The sequence below is a fragment of the Crocuta crocuta genome, unplaced genomic scaffold (assembly GCF_008692635.1).
Source record: "Crocuta crocuta isolate KB4526 unplaced genomic scaffold, BGI_CrCroc_1.0 scaffold56, whole genome shotgun sequence".
Lineage (NCBI taxonomy): Eukaryota > Metazoa > Chordata > Mammalia > Carnivora > Hyaenidae > Crocuta > Crocuta crocuta.
The window spans coordinates 7,231,505-7,249,845 of record NW_027531334.1 but is presented as its reverse complement, the minus strand read 5'-3'; the positions used below and the strand labels follow the sequence as shown (position 1 = coordinate 7,249,845).

General features: G+C 35.7%; 1 protein-coding gene across 5 annotated transcripts in view; it reads right to left on the bottom strand.

Moving 5' to 3' along the window:
- Positions 1–1,022: 1,022 nt before the first annotated feature.
- CD47 (CD47 molecule) overlaps positions 1,023–18,341 on the bottom strand; it is a 46,804-nt gene continuing 29,485 nt past the window's right edge. The window contains exons 4-11 of one of the 5 annotated variants that reach the window (XR_013337026.1): positions 14,447–14,554; positions 13,216–13,308; positions 12,099–12,191; positions 11,207–11,299; positions 8,574–8,620; positions 5,144–5,175; positions 3,763–3,787; positions 1,023–1,271 (exon numbers count right to left, since the gene is read on the bottom strand). Coding sequence is in view for 3 of the 5 variants with exons in the window: in XM_077771880.1 (XP_077628006.1) it covers positions 1,267–1,271; positions 3,136–3,168; positions 3,763–3,787; positions 5,144–5,175; positions 11,207–11,299; positions 12,099–12,191; positions 13,216–13,308; positions 14,447–14,554 (482 nt within the window). In the remaining 2 variants the exon portion in view is untranslated. Of the gene's footprint in view, positions 1,272–3,135; positions 3,169–3,762; positions 3,788–5,143; positions 5,176–8,573; positions 8,621–11,206; positions 11,300–12,098; positions 12,192–13,215; positions 13,309–14,446; positions 14,555–18,341 lie in introns of all 5 variants that reach the window. The other 4 variants (XM_077771880.1, XR_013337025.1, XM_077771881.1 and 1 more) reach the window with 4 other exon arrangements.

Sequence of the window (18,341 nt, the reverse complement as noted above, 5' to 3'; positions counted from 1 at the left end):
AAAGAGGGAAACAAGTGCTAATAAGCTAAGAGTACTCCAGGTGATCACAACTGTCAGAATGTTAGTTTTCTTCTAACGGGGGTAGGAATGGTGGGGATTTTGTTTTACTTTCCAATCTTAGAGTAAGGGGCTCCCGGAGGAGGACTACAGGAGGGAGATGATGATGTTTATCATGCAACACAGACACAACAGTAACAAAACCACCCTTCCAAGGGCTGGCTTGTTGGCCTGACGGTGACACACGTTATATTGCCATGCAGGAGACTCACAGTTCAAATCTCAATCTTGGTTTTTCATGCCCCAGATCAGAAAAGAAGTGAAGAAACATTGTAGATTGTGCCTTCAAATCCGAGGAAGGAAATACATATGTTACAACCATCGCTATTTTTGCTGAAAAGTGTGAACATAGTTCTCTGAGAATAAGTCTGGCTCCTTTCTGCAATGCTGCTACCGTGTCACGGGACCATGTTCAAAGAGGAGAAAAGATGCTACATCTTGTACAGCAGAAGCAAATAACAGGAGGACAAGACAGGGTTTAAAAGGTTGTGTGAATAAAAGAGAAACACATCCATCAATAAAATTACCCTAAACTTGGAAAGGAGTCATTACACGGTATGCTGAAGGAAGAACGTGTAAATGGCAACCCCCAAGAATGAAGACCACAGTCTCCTGCCGGATCACATGTAGGCGGCATTCAAGATGTTCCCGACCAAACTCCAGTCTGTACTTAAATTTGCTATTCCCTTGACCCAGAAGTGCCAGAAACCTTACTTGGCTAACGGCAGCCATAAACTGCCAAAGCGGCTGTGAACCCAAGTTTGCTAAGGTTCTGTGGACGCCACCGTTCCTCACAGATCTCTCTGGGAAACCACCAGCTTGGTGTCAGGTGATTCTCACCTCAAACCAATTCAAACGAGTGAACTACAGTCGAGGGCCCTAGGATCTGAAAGGCATCATTCTTGGAAATTAGCCACTCTACTCTTGCCCTTTACTGAATAAAAGTAACAACAAAAAACTGGATCTCAATTGGGCACACAACACAGATAATAATTCTTTTATTAACTAAATTACAAATGCTTTGAATAAAAACTTAACTGTAACAATCATTTAAGGGTCAATGATTTACTTTCTCCCACAGATGAGAACCAGTTATTTTTTCTCGTTTTCTTCTCCTGAACAGTGAATCAAGGCCATGGTGCTTAAACATAATTGTATTCCTCTCATGTCTTACTACTTTCCAAGTCAGAGTCCATCACTTCACTTCAGTTACTCTGGAAAATTGAAAAATAAACATATAATCATTATTCATGACTATTTTCTATTCATTAACAAATTGATAAATTTTTAAAAACTGGAATTGTTTCAGATATACAGTATCCAAAAATAAAGAAAAAGTATTTAATCTTAGATTTGCAAAGGCCACAGATGTAAAACAGTAAATCATTAGCCTTTTTAGTTGTAGTAAGTAAAAGGCCAATGCCAAGTGAAAATAAAAATCAACAAAGTGTGATAATCTCAGTTTGCTGGGTTGGCTTGGAAGACTAGAGATGTTCATTTTTCAAAGCAAAAAGATTGAATAATATTCTATCACATTCACTTTAGACCTACATCATTCATTTGATGTAAGTGAAATAAACATGTGAGAAGGTGCAAGTGAAAGAGAAAATGGGATTGTGGTCCTCAGGACAGTTAGAAACTGACAAGGCCAGACACAATGTGAGGGCATGGAGCACACCAGAAAGACGGGTTTAAAAAAAAAACAAATTCTAAACATCTATATTAGCAAAATTGAGGGAATTTCAAAGATCATCATAGATTCTGTGTGCTACATACACACAAAAACTGCTGTATCTACTGATACGGTAGCTCCAAAAAAGTCACATGAAATCAATAAAGGAAGAGGCTTTCTAAGAACTTGAGGTTCTTATACTAGTTTTCTGAAAACAGAAAAGGAGCTTCGTTTCTTCATACAACTACAGAAGAATCACACGGCAGTAGGAAAAGAGCAAAGAAATTAAAAGAGAAAACACGAGAATGTAAACATGGACAAACCATGCCACAATTCCAGGTACTAGTTCCTTTTTTTATGTCACTTAGTTTATTCCTACTATCTACTCTCTCTATTGATTTTAGACAGGTGGTGTTTGATAAGTAAAGCATTTTTGTAGTAAAGGCTGCGGCTGTGTCATAAAACCTACAAAAGTGGAATCATCCCGTGATTCCTTGTTGAACACAGCCTAAACACTGTTTTAAACCTTGTCCACCAGTACACAATTGGCCTGTTTTTAATCTTAAGCAAAAATTAATTGCACTCATGGGAATATAGCCTCTTGTGTTAAATCCTGCACTTTGCCGTAGAGGTGAGGAGGTTAGAGCAGTAAAATAGCAACTATTTACATGACCAAGGAATGACTGTAAATATCAAAGGTATGAAGAAATGTTTGATAAGATAAAAACATATAATTATTAAAACGTTAACAGAATTGAAATATCACAGCATCTTCAAGCAAAATCAAAACAAATACTCATAGTACTCAGTATCTCCGACTTACTTATTTTTAAAAACTAGCAAATGTGTCTTTGAAATATTCAATACAAATCAGAAGTTATTAGCCCAGAGTTCCAAAACAAGAAACAAAAGCTTGAATGACTAAACATTGCTCTCTCTCTTTTAAATCCTTTTTCAAAAGGTTACAACTGAGTCCCTGCTTGGAAAAGCAGAGATATTAAGTCCCCATGAATTAAATGCAACAAATCGCCAATACAAGCATAAAAGAAACTCTGTCAAGATTATAAAGATTTGTTCCAGATTATCTGTCTTCTAAAAAGCATTTTTAAAAGTTACAGTCACCAGATGCTGCAACTGAAAAATGTTTTTAAAAATAGCAGTAATTTCTCTTTGCTATGAGCAATGAGACGGGAGAGTCTGATTAGTGACACCCTACAGCTTTTATATCACTTATTTTGCAACTCTTACAAGGAGCTTTAAGTTTTATAAATCAAGAAATGTAGACCTTTATGATCTGACAGTGTCCCTTTTATATATAAAAAAGTAAACTTTCAAAAAGCCCTTTTATTTCTTTTCAATGTTTGTATTTTAATCAATCTATAATTGTAGGTGCATTTTACACTTACCATCATTCATCATTCCTTTTGATTCTTTAAATGCTAAGGATTAGTAACAAGCCAAGCAGTTAGTAAGGTTAAACAATTAGAAAACATTTCTAAATAAATAAATATGCAGTAATATCATGCTAACTATTCCACAGTTATAAAGACAAATTAACTTTAGGTCTATTACTTTATTACAAAAGCCTGTCTGTGGCTCATATCCACTCTCAAAGGAAACAAAGTCAGTTGGGAACATAGATCTAGGTTTAGGGAGAAAGAAAGTGAGATACTTGGGTCTCACTATGCGATGAGATTCTGTATCTGAAATTTATAAATCAGAAATTGGAGATTCTTCTCTATTGGCTAATAACAGGCAATGGTTCTCTCGCCCAAATACTGCTTGGCCAGTGCAAGCAAGGACTGGAGAGATACTGAGCAGTGCGTTCTTCTCAGAGGTAAGAACATTACAACAGTAATACTCTTAGGTATCACAAATAATCAAGAAAAGAGCGGTCAGGCAAGAAAAAAAAAACAAACGAGATTTTTTCCCCCTAGGCATAGATGGAGCATTCAAACTGCTTTGGGGACCAGTTCAAATTATCATTTGGTAATGGATCAAGAAGAATATACAAGTTTGTAATAACCACATACCATTAAGGGGTTCCTCTACAGCTTTCTGGAAAATATTTAAAATATATTTATGTAAAAACAGAATTTACTTCATGTCCTTTTATACTAAAATGTATATATGCTAACATTTAAACTCTAAAGAGTGAATCCTACAGTGTAAAAACAAAGTAAGGAAATAAAAGTTAAGGAAACAAAGCTTGCCAAGTTTACCTAATAGTTTAATAATAACTGTGTTAGTCTTTTAAAATTTTTTCTATGCCTCTTGCAGTTCAAGAAATTCAAACTTCTCAAAAAAAAGTGCAAACATAAAGAGCAACAGGATAACAGATAATACAGTTAAACAAGAGGGGAGACAAAAACACAATTGTTTTCAAATCATGCAAACAGAACTCAGTAACAAGGAAAGAAAATGTGTAAAGATTTAAGAGTCCAATGGTTGGATTATCTCTAACAGAGGCACTTTAAACACTGTTGGTGACCAATGTAGCTACAGCCCCAATCTTTTTAGAATAACCCCCCGTGGAAAGATGCACCCCAGACCCTCCTCCTTGCCTCTCAGGCATGTCTGAAGAGGCTTGTCAGACTCAGGGGTATATGTAATTTCTACTTCCTGCCCCAGACAAAAGTCTCAACTTTGGCATTTCAGATAGAGCTACCATTATTCCTTTCTAGGAACGTTGAGTACAATATAGCTTTCTCCAGGTCTTCTTTCAATAAAATAGTTCATGGGCCTGTGACATGATGATTTTCTACATTTTTTTTCTTTTCATCTGCTCATTTACCCATTTTGGTTTATCTCCTAATTTGTTCCTATTCTTGGAATTTTCTTAGTTTTTAAGGTACCCAAGATAGAGTGAAAACTATAGTACAGTTTAGAGGAAGAAAAATGCTTATAAAATGAGGGAAGAAAGAGAATGAATAATTCAGAACAGGTATGTTTCAGCAATATGTACATTTATTGCACAGATTATTATTTTTAATGAAATCAATTTCATACAAATCTCTCTCCCTCATTTTAAAGCCTGAAGTATCATTTTGTACACATACATCAAATGGAGCCAACATGTGAGCAATATATTAGAATCAGCTTCCTTCAGCAGAGATAATAACCATTATTCTTACACAGAAACTTTCCAGTTCTGAGAAAGTGAGAAGTCACTTGAGAAATCAGCACAATGTTAAGGAATCACAGATTCTATCCTATTGCAACTAAAATGACCAAACGTGTTTTTAAGTAAGTTGGATCTACTCATGCAAAAGTCATGAAATGACTTCAATATTCTCTTAATCTGATGTTATACACATTGAATAGAGAGCAAAAGGCTTCAACATGTCAATTAACATTTCTCAGTCAAAACCATCAACTGACCATTCCAAATTCATTTAAGAAACTTTAACTTACCCTAGGAGGTTGTATAGTCTTCTGATTGGAAGCTAATATAATCAAAAATTGAGAAAATAAATTTAATAAATTAAGGCAATATAATGTTTAATCTCAATGATTATTAATGGTTAATTTCAAATGATTTTATGCATTGATAGAATATAATGATCAAATGATCCACCTACATCAAATAATAAACAAATATAGTCTCTCATTAGTACATGCTATCTTCCCCTAAATAAGCCATTTGTTATACTTCTTGGGGAAAAATGCTATCATCTATTCATCCCCACTGTGGACTCTCTATATACCTCCCCACTCAACCCAGCCCGAATGTGGATAGAAGGTGGCAATAACCAATCTTCACCACTGTCTGCCCTTAGCTCATTGTCTTCATTCCTTGTGCCCCAGTCTTCTCTTCTGCCTCCATCTTTCCACTTTTCAAAGCTCCAAATAGCTAACAAACTGAAAAAAAAAAATTCAGATCCTTCGGAGTTTAATGAATTCTCCAAGCAGTTAGTTTTAGCCACAATCAACCTCTTCTCCATGTATTCTTTCTCAGTTTTCCAAGTTACCCTTTGCACTGCTTCTGAAAGGACTGGTTAATGAAGATGAAGGAATACAGGACATGGAGAAAGAGACAAAGGGAAAAACATTTACTTCAGTTGCACAGGGAAAAAGAATTCCTTACAAAAAGCCAAGTGAGAAGGTCCCAGAGCAGCTGAAGCCAGTTCTAAATCAGAATGAGTCCTACGTATATAAAAGCATCAACCAGCAACATCCTGTAAGCAGGTGGTGGGAAGGTGATGCTAACGGGCAGTTACATTGTCCAGTGTGTTGGATGGAAGGCTGGATTTGCTTGTGAGCTACTGAGACAAGCCCCCAGAACTGCTCTAGTGTTCTGTGCTCTTCACTTACTACCATTCCTCCCCCACATCCACCCCTACCAAGCTTCCAAAGTGGATGGGCCGTGGGAGTGAGACCCTATGCAAGGGCAGCCAATGTAGAAACCAGCCAGAAGCTGACAGGCTCTCTCAAACAGAGACCACGGTGACTAACTAGCCTGAAAAGTTTCTCTCTCCCACTGGGACCTGAAGAGGAGAAACAGAAAGTAGACCAGAAAGCTGATGGTGGAAAGAAGGTGACAAGGAAACAGAAAGCAAGCTGGGAGAGAAGCTCAAAGATTAGAGACAAACATAAAAGAAACTACCAGTGAGAAGACAAGAACAAAATCTAAGATGAGGCCATAAAGGAGAGGAGGAGCTCTTAGGAAAAGAAGCAGAGAGAAACTCATAGTATAATCTGCAGATGGGCATTGACTAACTCTGGTTACTCACACGGTAACATGATGATTCAATTCTTAGAGATTCATCAGGAACTTCTAATTCCTAAACTGCTTATTACTGTCCCAGCCCCTGTGAGGTCTGGGTGTATCTGAGCTTTCAGGAGATCCCCATCTCTGCTAGTGTCCTGTGTGGCTTTAAAGTAAATCTCCCTTACAGGAGGCACGTGGGGAGTGGTGTGGTCCCTGTAGCCAAACTAGGAAACCACTTTTTTTTTTTTTTTTTTACAAATAGTTTATTGTCAAGTTGGTTTCCATATAACACCCAGTGCTCATCCCCACAAGTGCCCTCCTCCATGCCCATCTCCCATAGGAAACCACTTTTTAAAGTAGTATGGAGTGAAATGGGTTGGGAATATGTGTGAATCACACTTAGTAGCCTCTCAAAAGAAGCCAAGCAGAACTATAGAACTTCATTAGGGAACAGCAGTTACATACATATACAAATTACTTCAACTAAACCATGCCTCTACTTTCTATTCAAGAAAAGAAAACTGAACAGCTGTGCAAATTTCTGACTGGTAGCGTGAAGGATCAGAGGTAAGATTTTAGAGATCATAAATTTATTTATCAGAATTAACATTAAGAACTTCCAAGAAGGGGTGCCTGGGTGGCTCAGTTGGTTGAGCCTCCGACTTTGGCTCAGGTCATGATATCACGGTTCATGAGTTCGAGCCCCGCATCAGGCTCTTTTAGCACAGAGCCTGGAGCCTGTTTCGGATTCTGTGTCTCCCTCTCTCTGCCCTCCCTTCCTTGCTCGTGCTCTCTCTCTCTCTCTCTCTCTCTCAAAAATAAACATTTAAAAAAAAAAAAAAAGAACTTCCAAGTAACTCCTTTTCTATCCTAATAATATGTAAAGAATAGTTTCTGAGTTCCAATTCTCAGGTCCAAGGAACATCTATTTTGGCTAGACCATTCTGGAAAATAAGAGCTGGGATACCAGTCAGCTGTGCTCCCCCTAATAATAGTATAAAAACAGTATGAAATCCAACACTGCAAAGGTTAACTTCACTTGAGTTAATCCTCTCCCACACACATATGACCAAGGTGACAAAATGACTGTGGTTTATCTGCAGTTACTGGGCTAAGGCACTACATATGTATATACATACATATGTGTGTGTGTGTGTAGTCACATATACATGTAGTTTAAATACATATATTTATTTATTTTTAAACCACAAGCTTTAAGGATTCCGTATGAGCTCCCTTGCAAGGTTTCTTCCTGATTTGTTCTTCTCTCCCTGAAACATGACCACATGACAGAAATACATTTCTAGGTTTTTAAGTTTCAGAAGTATTTTTCCTACTGATAGCAGACCTACCTCTTCCTAACATCCTAACACTGAGCTATAAAATATCACTCATATATATATTCATTCCATGCCATTCTAAAACAAGTAACATGCTGTGATAAATCTGGTTTCTGATTACTAGTAGGTTGATTTATAACAAAACAAATTATATCCCTTTATACTGAACTGGTAATGGCTTAAAAAAAAGGAAAACAAAATGAACAAGTACGGACTCTTATAAATAATGGATATAAACGCTCCATATAAACAATAAGCCTAACTCTAGTGAGTTTAGTTAGTTCTATTTAATTTTCTATATGATCTCACATTGTTATTGTTTCTACCCCCAATTTCATTTTGTAAAACTTAAATGCTTCCAGTAAAAAAAATAAAATAAAATCCAACACAGTTTAAAAAGACCATAAAAAGTGAAAGTTAAAAATCTTATTTTTAAAGTAACAATTAAGGCTACAAATTTAAACTTGGAAATAATAAAAATAACAAAGTTAAAATTCTCATAGGGCCATTAACTTACTCTTAAGAAGATAGCTTGGATTTTAACAACAATAACAACAATAAAATCTGAGGATTTTAGTGCATTCATTCATTAAGCTTTTCCAAAACAGAGCACAAGTAAACGAGTAAACGAGTAAAATTTATTTTGGAAACACAGTATCTGCCTCCTGATAAAAAATACTAAAATTTGCAACCTTAATGTTACCTATGCTGATATTTACACACTCAGATTATATAAGAAAACACATTAATTTTCCTATTTTACCACATTATCTAAAAAGCAACTTTCCTGTACCTTTTCTCTTCTTGCCCTTCAACTGACCGAAGGTGTGCCTCTGAATTCTGGCATTAGACAAGTTGATTTGGAAAGTTAATTTAGAATATTCTCAAAATGTCAATAAAATTGGACTAAATTCTTAACATACAAATACTTAAATGCCAAACTATGATAAAGAAAAAAAATTGGGGAAACTTTTTTAGGATTTCACTTTCACTTCGATTTTTCACATGAGAACAGTATGTGTTCTTACAGTGGTTTCACAAGCTTTTTGGGATGTAATTTATGGAGAAGGGAGAGACAGGGCCAAGGGGTGGGGGTGGGGCTAGACAATGCCTCTTTCCACCTCAGTCAGCATTCCAGACCTGCTGGCAACTCTACTGAACATCATTCTTTGTTAAATGCGGAAGGCACAGGGAGCAAGGCAATAAAAGGGAGGATGATCCAGGGCACCTGGTGGCTCAGTCGGTTAAGCATTCAACTTCAGCTGAGGTCATGATCTTGTGGTTCGTGGGCTCGAGCCCCACATCGGGCTCAGTGCTGACAGCTCAGAGCCTGGAGCCTGCTTCAGATTCTGTGTCTTCTCTCTCTGCCTCTCTCTATCTCTCTCTTCCCCCCTCTCAAATAATAAACAAACATTAAAAAAAAAAAAAAGGGGAGGATGATGCAGACAATGAGGAATAAGAAGAACAATCAAAGACACCTAATACTGTATTATGTTGTATGAATACTGAAGATCACATGCTGTTCTCAAACATTCACACAGAGCAACATAACTAGAAGTTTCAACTTCAAGAACCACACAAATGGGGACTGAAATACACAACAAAAATAGAGTATGTATCAACATTCTTAATGTGATGCTCGTGATAGCTACCACTGTGCTGAGAAGTCTTCATTATGTTTTTATGGACTTGTAAGTCATGACCTAAGAAAACTTCATTGAGGAAACAACTCTGACTTACGAGAACCACATAAACCAAAGATAGGGAGATTTTAGTTAAGTATTTTGTTTATCTAATAAGCATTAACTAAATAGGGACAGAATATGTTACAAAATTGAACTGAATGATCAGTCAGCAAAAGCTGAGGTTCAGAAACAAAGGTAAAATTTCTTTGACAGTATTATGTAAGCCATATGGAAAATCTGACTAAAAATTCAAGGTTCATATAATTTTTGAAACATAGTAACGTTCACCTAAAGCAGAACACTGATTTTTTTTATTCCAGTTTCTGGCCACTTTTGATTATTTTGACAAATGTTTAAAAATTTGGTTTACTTCTTCAATAAAAAAACAATTTTTTTAAAAGGGATACTAATGTAAACCAATTGTATGGAATGTTTTTAGTTTAAATAAGACAACATACTAGCTAAAAGTACCTGCCTCTATATATAAAAATACAAAAATTTATATAGAAATCTGTTACTTGAAAATTAGTGATTAAATATAAAATTCAGAAAAATTAGCTAATTTCACACTTACAACCATTTATTTTAAAAGTAGTAAGAAACAACATAGAAGGATCTAGAGTGTATAATGTTAAGTGAAATAAGTTAGAGAAAGACAAATACCATATGATTTCACTCATATGTATAATTTAAGAAACAAAAACGAACAAAAGAAAAAAGACAACAAAAATAAGATTCTTAATTATACAGAACTGGTGGTTACCAGAGGGGATGTGGGTGGGGGATGGGGAAATAGGTAAAGGGAAGTAAAAAGCACATTCATCATGATGAGCACTGAGGAATGCATAGAACTGTTGACTCACTATACTGTGTACCTGAAACTAACATAACACTGTATGTCGATTATACTGGATTTTTAAAATAAATAAATAAATATTTAAAAAGATAGTAAAAGCCTAAATTTTAAAACTCCATGTTTTTATTATATTAGTTTCACTGTTGCTGTTATGGGAGATTTTATTTTTAATATTACTGAAATTCAAGTTAGTTGACATATAGCATATTAATGGTTTCAGGCATAGAACTTAATGGTTCATTACTTACATATAACACCCGTGCTCATCCCAACAAGTGCCCTTCTTGGTTCCCATCACCCATTTAGCTCATCCCCCCAGCCCCCCCTTCCCTCCAGCAACCTTCAGTTTGTTCTCTATATTTAAGAGTCTCTTAACTAAAAATATTTTTAAGTCAAGTGAAGTCAGAGGACACTGTTCTTTTAACAAAAGTGGCAGATTTTGAATTTCGACCTGTCTACTTAGGGGAGCCATGGTCGATACAGAATTTGCAAGAAGAGCAAGTAGCAACGAGGTCTCTGTGAAAGAGCTCTCTCATAGAAACAATGGGACAGTTAAAAATCTTTTCCTATTAAAATGAATCCTCTACCATCTCTCCTTTTAGCTAATATAGTCTATAAATTCTAAAACATAAAGCCATTTTTTTTAAAAACTACTTTAGAATCTAAACTCTTCATTAATTCACATTACTTCTATCCTCTCTCATTACCCCCTAATCATTCCAATTTTATTATTTAAAAAATACAGCTGCATTCATTATATTTTCTCATTTTTGGAAAAACTGATAAATTTCTTCAGTCATAAACTGTAAGAGACAATCAAAAGCGTTTTCCAAATTATATATTTGAAATTCTTGGCACAGGCTAACAAAAATAAGATTGACTTACCAACAAGTTTCATATAAACTAATCCAAGTAATTCTGCTAGAGCTATAATACCCAAACCTGAAATCAGAAGAGGGCCGTTCACTGGGGTGCACTCTGTAAAACAAGTGAGACTTTATATAATAAATCTACATGAAATAAGTGAACTTTTTAAAAGAACCAACAATAACAATAATAAGTTTTAAGGAGAGTAATTATTTTTCTAATTATTAAGAAACAAAAATTACCTACATATATTCATCATTAACTCAGTGAAATGCCTCTAAATTAAGAGAAAAAAGATTTTGTTTGCATAACATGTACCTTAACACAACAAGACTAATGGAAAATAGTGTGTAAAGCCTTAAGTTCCAACCAATTGGAGCCTGGTTATTTCAAAAATTCTCCCACAAATATAGGCGTAGCAGTTTGGCTGCTAGAGTAATCAACCCACAAGCCATATACGGCCAATATTCTCATGGCAATATGGAAAGCACTATTCTCAGTGGGGGAAAAATGAAAGTTAAAAAAAGAAAGCCCACAAAGCCCACACCAAATGCTGGCAAGGATGTGGAGCAACAGGAACCCTCATTCATTGCTGGTGGGAATGCAAAATGGCACAGCCACTTTGTAAGATAGGTTGGCAATTTGTTACAAGCTAAATATGTTCTTAACATAACAATTCAGCAATCACATTCCTTGGTATTTACTTAAATGGAGTTGAAAACTTATGTCCACACAAAAACACACACATGGATGTTTATAGTAGCTTTATTCTTAGTCATCAAAAACTAAAGCAGCAGGATGTCCTTCAATAGGGGAATGGATGAAAGGATAAGAAAAAGAAGAGGGAAGAAGTGTTCTGTCCAAGAGAAATCTGTAGTAAGACAAACTGGGATGAAAGAAGAACCCTCACCTGAGACACAGAGGCTTAATCCAACCACAGAGAGCACATAGCCCAGTACCTGAAGGATCAATATGGCGATGGTGAAGGAAGACATCCAAACACCTGGAGGAAGAAAAAGTGGGTTGAGAGTGTTTAAGAAGCAATCACATGGACTTGTATTTTGTGCAATCAATAATAATATTCGATGACCAAAGACTGACTCTGGATTTCCTTAAGAGATGTTGGATTCTTTCCCAATGATCTAAACTTTGCCTTTTCACACAGTAGTCTGTTCCAGATTCACATATTCAGCAGTCTTTTATTTTCACAGTGAGCTGAGCTGGACTGGTGCTTTTTACCCCAAACCTCAGAACAATGCTGCTTTTACCACATTTGTGCATTTTACAGTATGAATGGGTATTATGCATGACTTCACCACAGGCACATAAAATTGCTCTGGCAGAGAGAACCATTATGCAGAACATGCCACTGTAAACATCATAACCTCTGTCTTGTGTGTCTAGATCTGTGATTTTATAACAAATTAATAACTTTCCAATGTATACCAAGCCAGAGATAAGCTCAAACACCAAGAGTTAAATGTGCAAATAGGAAAAAATAAACTGTAATAATAACAAAAATATGTTAGTGACTGACTCCAAAAATGCACTAAGATTATACCATTCATAGTCTGGATATATGTATCATCTTTTAAAACTACAATGTTGAGATTTGCCAATAACTAAAAAAGATCCATTTCTATTTATAATTGATAATCCTAATTTGTAGAACTATTCTTTAAGAGAGGCTTAGCAAAAGAAGAGAAAGGGCATGTTTAGTGTCTACTTATAACCTGAGAAAAAGAAATAAAAATATGAAGATAATTGTTAAGAAGTAATATAATTTAAAAAATCCACTGCCTACCATCAAATATATATGAAAATTACTTTTTACCAAATAATAGAATGCCCTGAAAACCTAAACTAACCTTAAAATTAATCCACACAGAGAAAATGTTACTAAGAATATAAGCTTTTATTAAGTTGTAAGAAAAAAAAGAAAGAAAATCATACAAGAAATATTTTAACGAAAATTGTTTTTTAAAAGAAAAACGTAGACAAAAATCATGCTAATAACATACACTTACCTATCATAAACACACAGTACTGAAGTAATATTAAAATTACTGTAGGAACCACGATTAAACCAAGTCCACAAGAATTCTTTGTTGAATATTCCCCTGTTAATAAAAAATAATATTGAAAATATTATCCTATGTACTTCCTACTTTACAGGAAGTTAAAGTACTCAAACTTACTAAGTGTATTAATACAACTCTTAACAAACTGCAAAAGGTTTAAAAATCTATTTCTCCCAAAACTTCATACAAAACCACTATTTTTTTTATTAAGAACAAACTTAAAACATCTACTAAACATCAACATCTAAACCAACATGTCAAAACCCTGACTTGGCTTTGCCTCAACTACATTACAGAATTCCCATGAGAAACTTGGAGTCCCTCTTACTATTCCCTTTACTTGCTGTGTTCAATCTGTCCCGAAGTCAAAACAGTTGTTCTCTCAAATTATCTTCTGAACTCTTCTCATCCTCCCTGCGTCATAACTCTAGAGGTAAACAGAGCTGCCAAATTTATGTCCCTAAACAGTACACCTGTACTGCACCCAGCTCCAAAGCAACAGCAGAGCTTTCCAGTCCACACTGTGGGTCCCCAGCGCATCTCTGCCATCTCTCTATGTGCCGCACACCCTTTCTTCCCCCACCCACTACCGTATCCAAAAGCAAGTGGTTTCAGACAGACTGGTTTCCCACATTCATCCCCACTTCCAGCTCTTGGAAAAATGAAGTCTGCCTCTGCAGTGGGGTGAATGATGGCCCTAAAGATATATCCACCTCCAAACCCCTGGAACCTGAATATTAACTTCTATGGCAAAAGAGTATTGCGTTATATAGCAAAGGATGATTCAGTTAAGGATCCTGAAAGGAGGAGTTTATCCTGGATTATCCAGGTGGGCCCTAAATGCAATGACAAGTGTCTCTGTTAAGAGGCAGGGGGGAGATTTGACAAAGACACCATGAAGGCAGAAACTAAAATTATGGGGCCACAAGCCAAGGAGCTACAGAGTGCCAGCAAACATCAGAAGCTAGAAGAGGCAAAGAATGGGTTCTCCCCAAGAGCCTCAGGAGGGATTACGGCGCTGAGGACATCCTGAGTTCAGCTTTATGGCCCCCAGAACTGTGAGGAAATTTCTACACTTTTGAGACACCTGCTTTGTGGTAATGTGTTACAACAGCCACCCCCCACCCCGGGCCCTCATCTCCATCAATCCTGCCTCCCTCATATAACTGTGTCTTACCTGGGATGAAAAGAATGGCTCCAACAATGACAGCTATAGTGACCACTAGTCCACCAACAAATAAAAGAATGGTTTTCTCCTTGATAAGACTGGATTTATATTTATGTGCTTAAAAAAAAAACAAACAAAACACAAAGAATTACATGAACCCAATCACAAAAAGTAAAGGCATTTCTGTAACCTATGAAATGCAGAGACAAACTGATAACTTACTCTAATTGAATATTCTTTGAGGAACAACTCCCTCCTATCATATGAAGCTACCTAAAATCTTGTTCATAAGTCATTATCTAAATAATTATCATGGCAGTATAAAGATGGGTACTAAATTTAAAGGTGATGCTTTATTCCACTATCTTTAAAGAATGAAGTTATATACATCAGGCTTTCTAAGCTAAGGCATTATTAACATTTTGGGCAAGGCAACTCTTTGTGGGGGGAGATGTTCCATGCATTATACAATGCTTAGTAGTATCCCTGGCTTCTACACACTACATGCCATGAACAGCCTCCAAGTTGTGTCAATCAGAAATGTCTCCAGACATTTGAAAATGTCCCTTGAGGAAAAAAACTGCCTCAAGTTTACAACTGATATACATAATGCTGATGAGAAATAACTGGCTATTTAGTAAAATACTGAGAAAAAGAGAACTTTATTCCATCTTATATAAAATTAGGAAAGCATTTGGAATTCTAGGTATTTTGTTTTGGAAAAAGTAGAAGAAACACTAGACAAAGGAGACCCTTTCGGTATCCTGAGGGTAAAATATGTATACATAGTTTAATTAAAATAATTACATAAAAGTAAAGTATGAATACTCAATAGCACTCATCATATGTGTTCTTGTTTCTGCTGCTAGCTCTATTGCCAAGTTTCTAATACCTTATCTGAAAGAATATAATGGATACGCCTGAAAATATTAGAGTTGCCCCCTGAAACAACACAGGCATTAGGAGCACTGAACTCCCTCACTGTGCAGTCCAAAATCTGAGTATAAAACTTTTGACTCCCCCAGAATTTCACCACTAATAGCCTTCTGTGGACTAGAATCCTTTAATAACATAAACAGTCAATTAACACATATTCTGTATGTTAGATGTATCATATCCTGAATTTTTATAAGAAAGTAAGCTATAGAAAAGGAAATATTAAGAACATCATAAGGAACCATAGTATAAGTGGACCCATAGAGTTCAGACCCATGTTGTTCAAGAGTTAATTGTATTTCTTTTGCTATATATTCACCTTTTGGGTTTTATTTTGGTTAATATTAAAGTTAATTTTTCACCAAGAAAGTGGTTAAAGTGACCTAAAAGGAGACTGAGTAGCAGACTGTATGACAGAAATTCTGCTGTGTTTCATACACACACAGTATTTTCCATGCCATTAATCAATGTGTGACTGAACTGAGGTGAAGATTTTTTAAATGTTATATTGAGCATTTAATCTGCTTCAATTAAAATGACAAACTGGTCAAATACAATTTAAAAAACAATAAATAAACCCTTAAATGACCATAACAAAATCTTTGTATAATTATTATAACCTAGGATTCCATTATAATCTATGGTTAAGACGTTAAGATACAATGCAGGCACCTGAAGATTTTTTAACTCCCTACCTATTTTAGGTTGTAATCATACTGTAGATTGTAACCTCAACTTTATCCTCTTCAGGGGAAGATGGAAGGCTAAGCAATAACCAGTCCTGAAGCTGAGTAATCAAATCCATGTTCATCAGAAAAGAGAATCAATATGGCAAGTTCCCCAAATTTTCATTTGATTCATCCAGCCTTGAAACTTATGTGGCTATGATTCAATCATGTTCCTGAGTTATTACAGGGCACCAATTTTCACATCTTCCCTATTTTCTAGGCTCAAACACTGTTTAGGATGAAATTCTATGTATTGTCACAAAAGGCACAAATATGGTTTAAAAAAAGAAACTTTTTCTAGACATATGTCAGATTTCTGATTTAATCCCACACATACTGTTATCTAAATAGAACCTGAAAGTTCTGCAAAAGGGTTATAAAATAGAAATTGAGTTTCAAATGTACCTCACAATCAAACATTTCCAAGAGACTATGTCAGGTTTAATTCAACACATAAAAGAACTACTAAGATCAAGGACCAAGAATTCACCTTAGAGTACATTACAAGTTCATGCAAAGAGGCAGACACATCCTTCTTAACAAAAATAAGTGTGAATCTCATATAAAATTCCACTTTTTCAGACTCAGAAGAGCTTCAGGAGAAAAATAATGCCAACAATAGTCACAAAAATAAACCACCACTTCAAACCTTTGCATATAAATACACTACATGTTCAAGATAGTTGTTGTTCCCATTAATTAGTTCAATTACTACTTATTTTCAAGGATACTATCCTCTTCCTTAAATTAAGCAACCATTTCTAGCAAATATATTAGTGGAGTCTACTTATGTAACCACAGGCAATGAAAGAGTTCATCTCTACCTATAAAAAGAAATCCTGTTGACTCATTTTCTTGCTCATGATGGTGCCTATGCAAGTCCTACAGCAAGTGTGGAGAAAGTACCTTGCTGCTAAGTCAGCTGTCAAATTTTTCAGTGTAGCTACAAAGTCAGGAATCTGATATAGAGGTCAGAGAGCCCAATAATCTCAAGGATCTTTTATTGGTGATTTTTTCTAGTCTTTTATTAAGTATAATTACTCTTATTTAACAACCCTATCAAAACTTTAAATGTAACAAAGAGAACAAACTCAGGTAATTTCCCACTTCGCATTACGATAAAAATAAGGTGCCTTTTTTAATAATGCAAATCTAATTGACTTTATTTTAATATTCTATTTTGTTTGTTTCAAATTTTTATTTAAATTCTAGTTAGCATATAGTGTAATACTGATTTCAAAATTAGAATTTAGTGATTCATCACTTACATGTAACACCTAGTGCTCATCACAAATGCCCTCCTTATTGCCCCCTTGCCCATTTATAGCCCATACCCTGCCCACCTCCCTCCATCAATCCTGTTTGTTCTCTACAGTTAAGAGTTTCTTATGGCTTGCTTCCCTTTTTTCCCCCCTTCCCACATGTTCATGTTTTGTTTTTTAAATGCCACATACGAGTAAAATATGGTATTTGTCCTTCTCTGACTAATGATTTTCACTTAGCATAATACACACTCTAGCTCCATCCACATCCTTGTAAATGGCAAGATTTCATTCTTTTTGATGGCTAATATTCCATATATATACATACACACACATACACACACACACACACACACACACACACACACACACACACCACATCTTCTTTATCCATTCATTGGTCAATGGACATTTGGGCTCTTTCCATAGTTTGGCTATTGTTGATAACGCTTCTATAAATACCAGGGTGCAGGTATCCCTTTGAATCTGTATTTTGTATCCTTTGGTTAAATACCTGATAGGGCAACTGCTGGGTTGTAGGGTAGTTCTATCTTTAACTTTCTGAGGAAACTCCATACTGTTTCCAGAGTGGCTGCACCAGTTTGCATTCCCACCAACTGTGTAGGAGGGCTCTGCTTTCTATGCATCCTCTTCAACATCTGTTGTTTCCCATGCTAATTTTAGCCATTTTGACAGGTGTGAGGTGGTATCTCATTGTGGTTTTGATTTGTATTTGTATTTCCCTGATGATGAGTGATGTTGAACATCTTTTCATGTGCCTGTTAGCCACCTGGATGCCTTCTTTGGAAAAATGTCTTTTGATGTCTTCTGCCCATTTCTTAATTGGATAATTTGTTTTTTGGGTGTTCAGTTGGGTAAGTTCTTTATACATTTTGGATACTAACCCTTTATCAGATACGTTGTTTGCAAATATCTTCTCCCATTCTATAGGCTGCCTTCGAGTTTTGTTGACTGTTT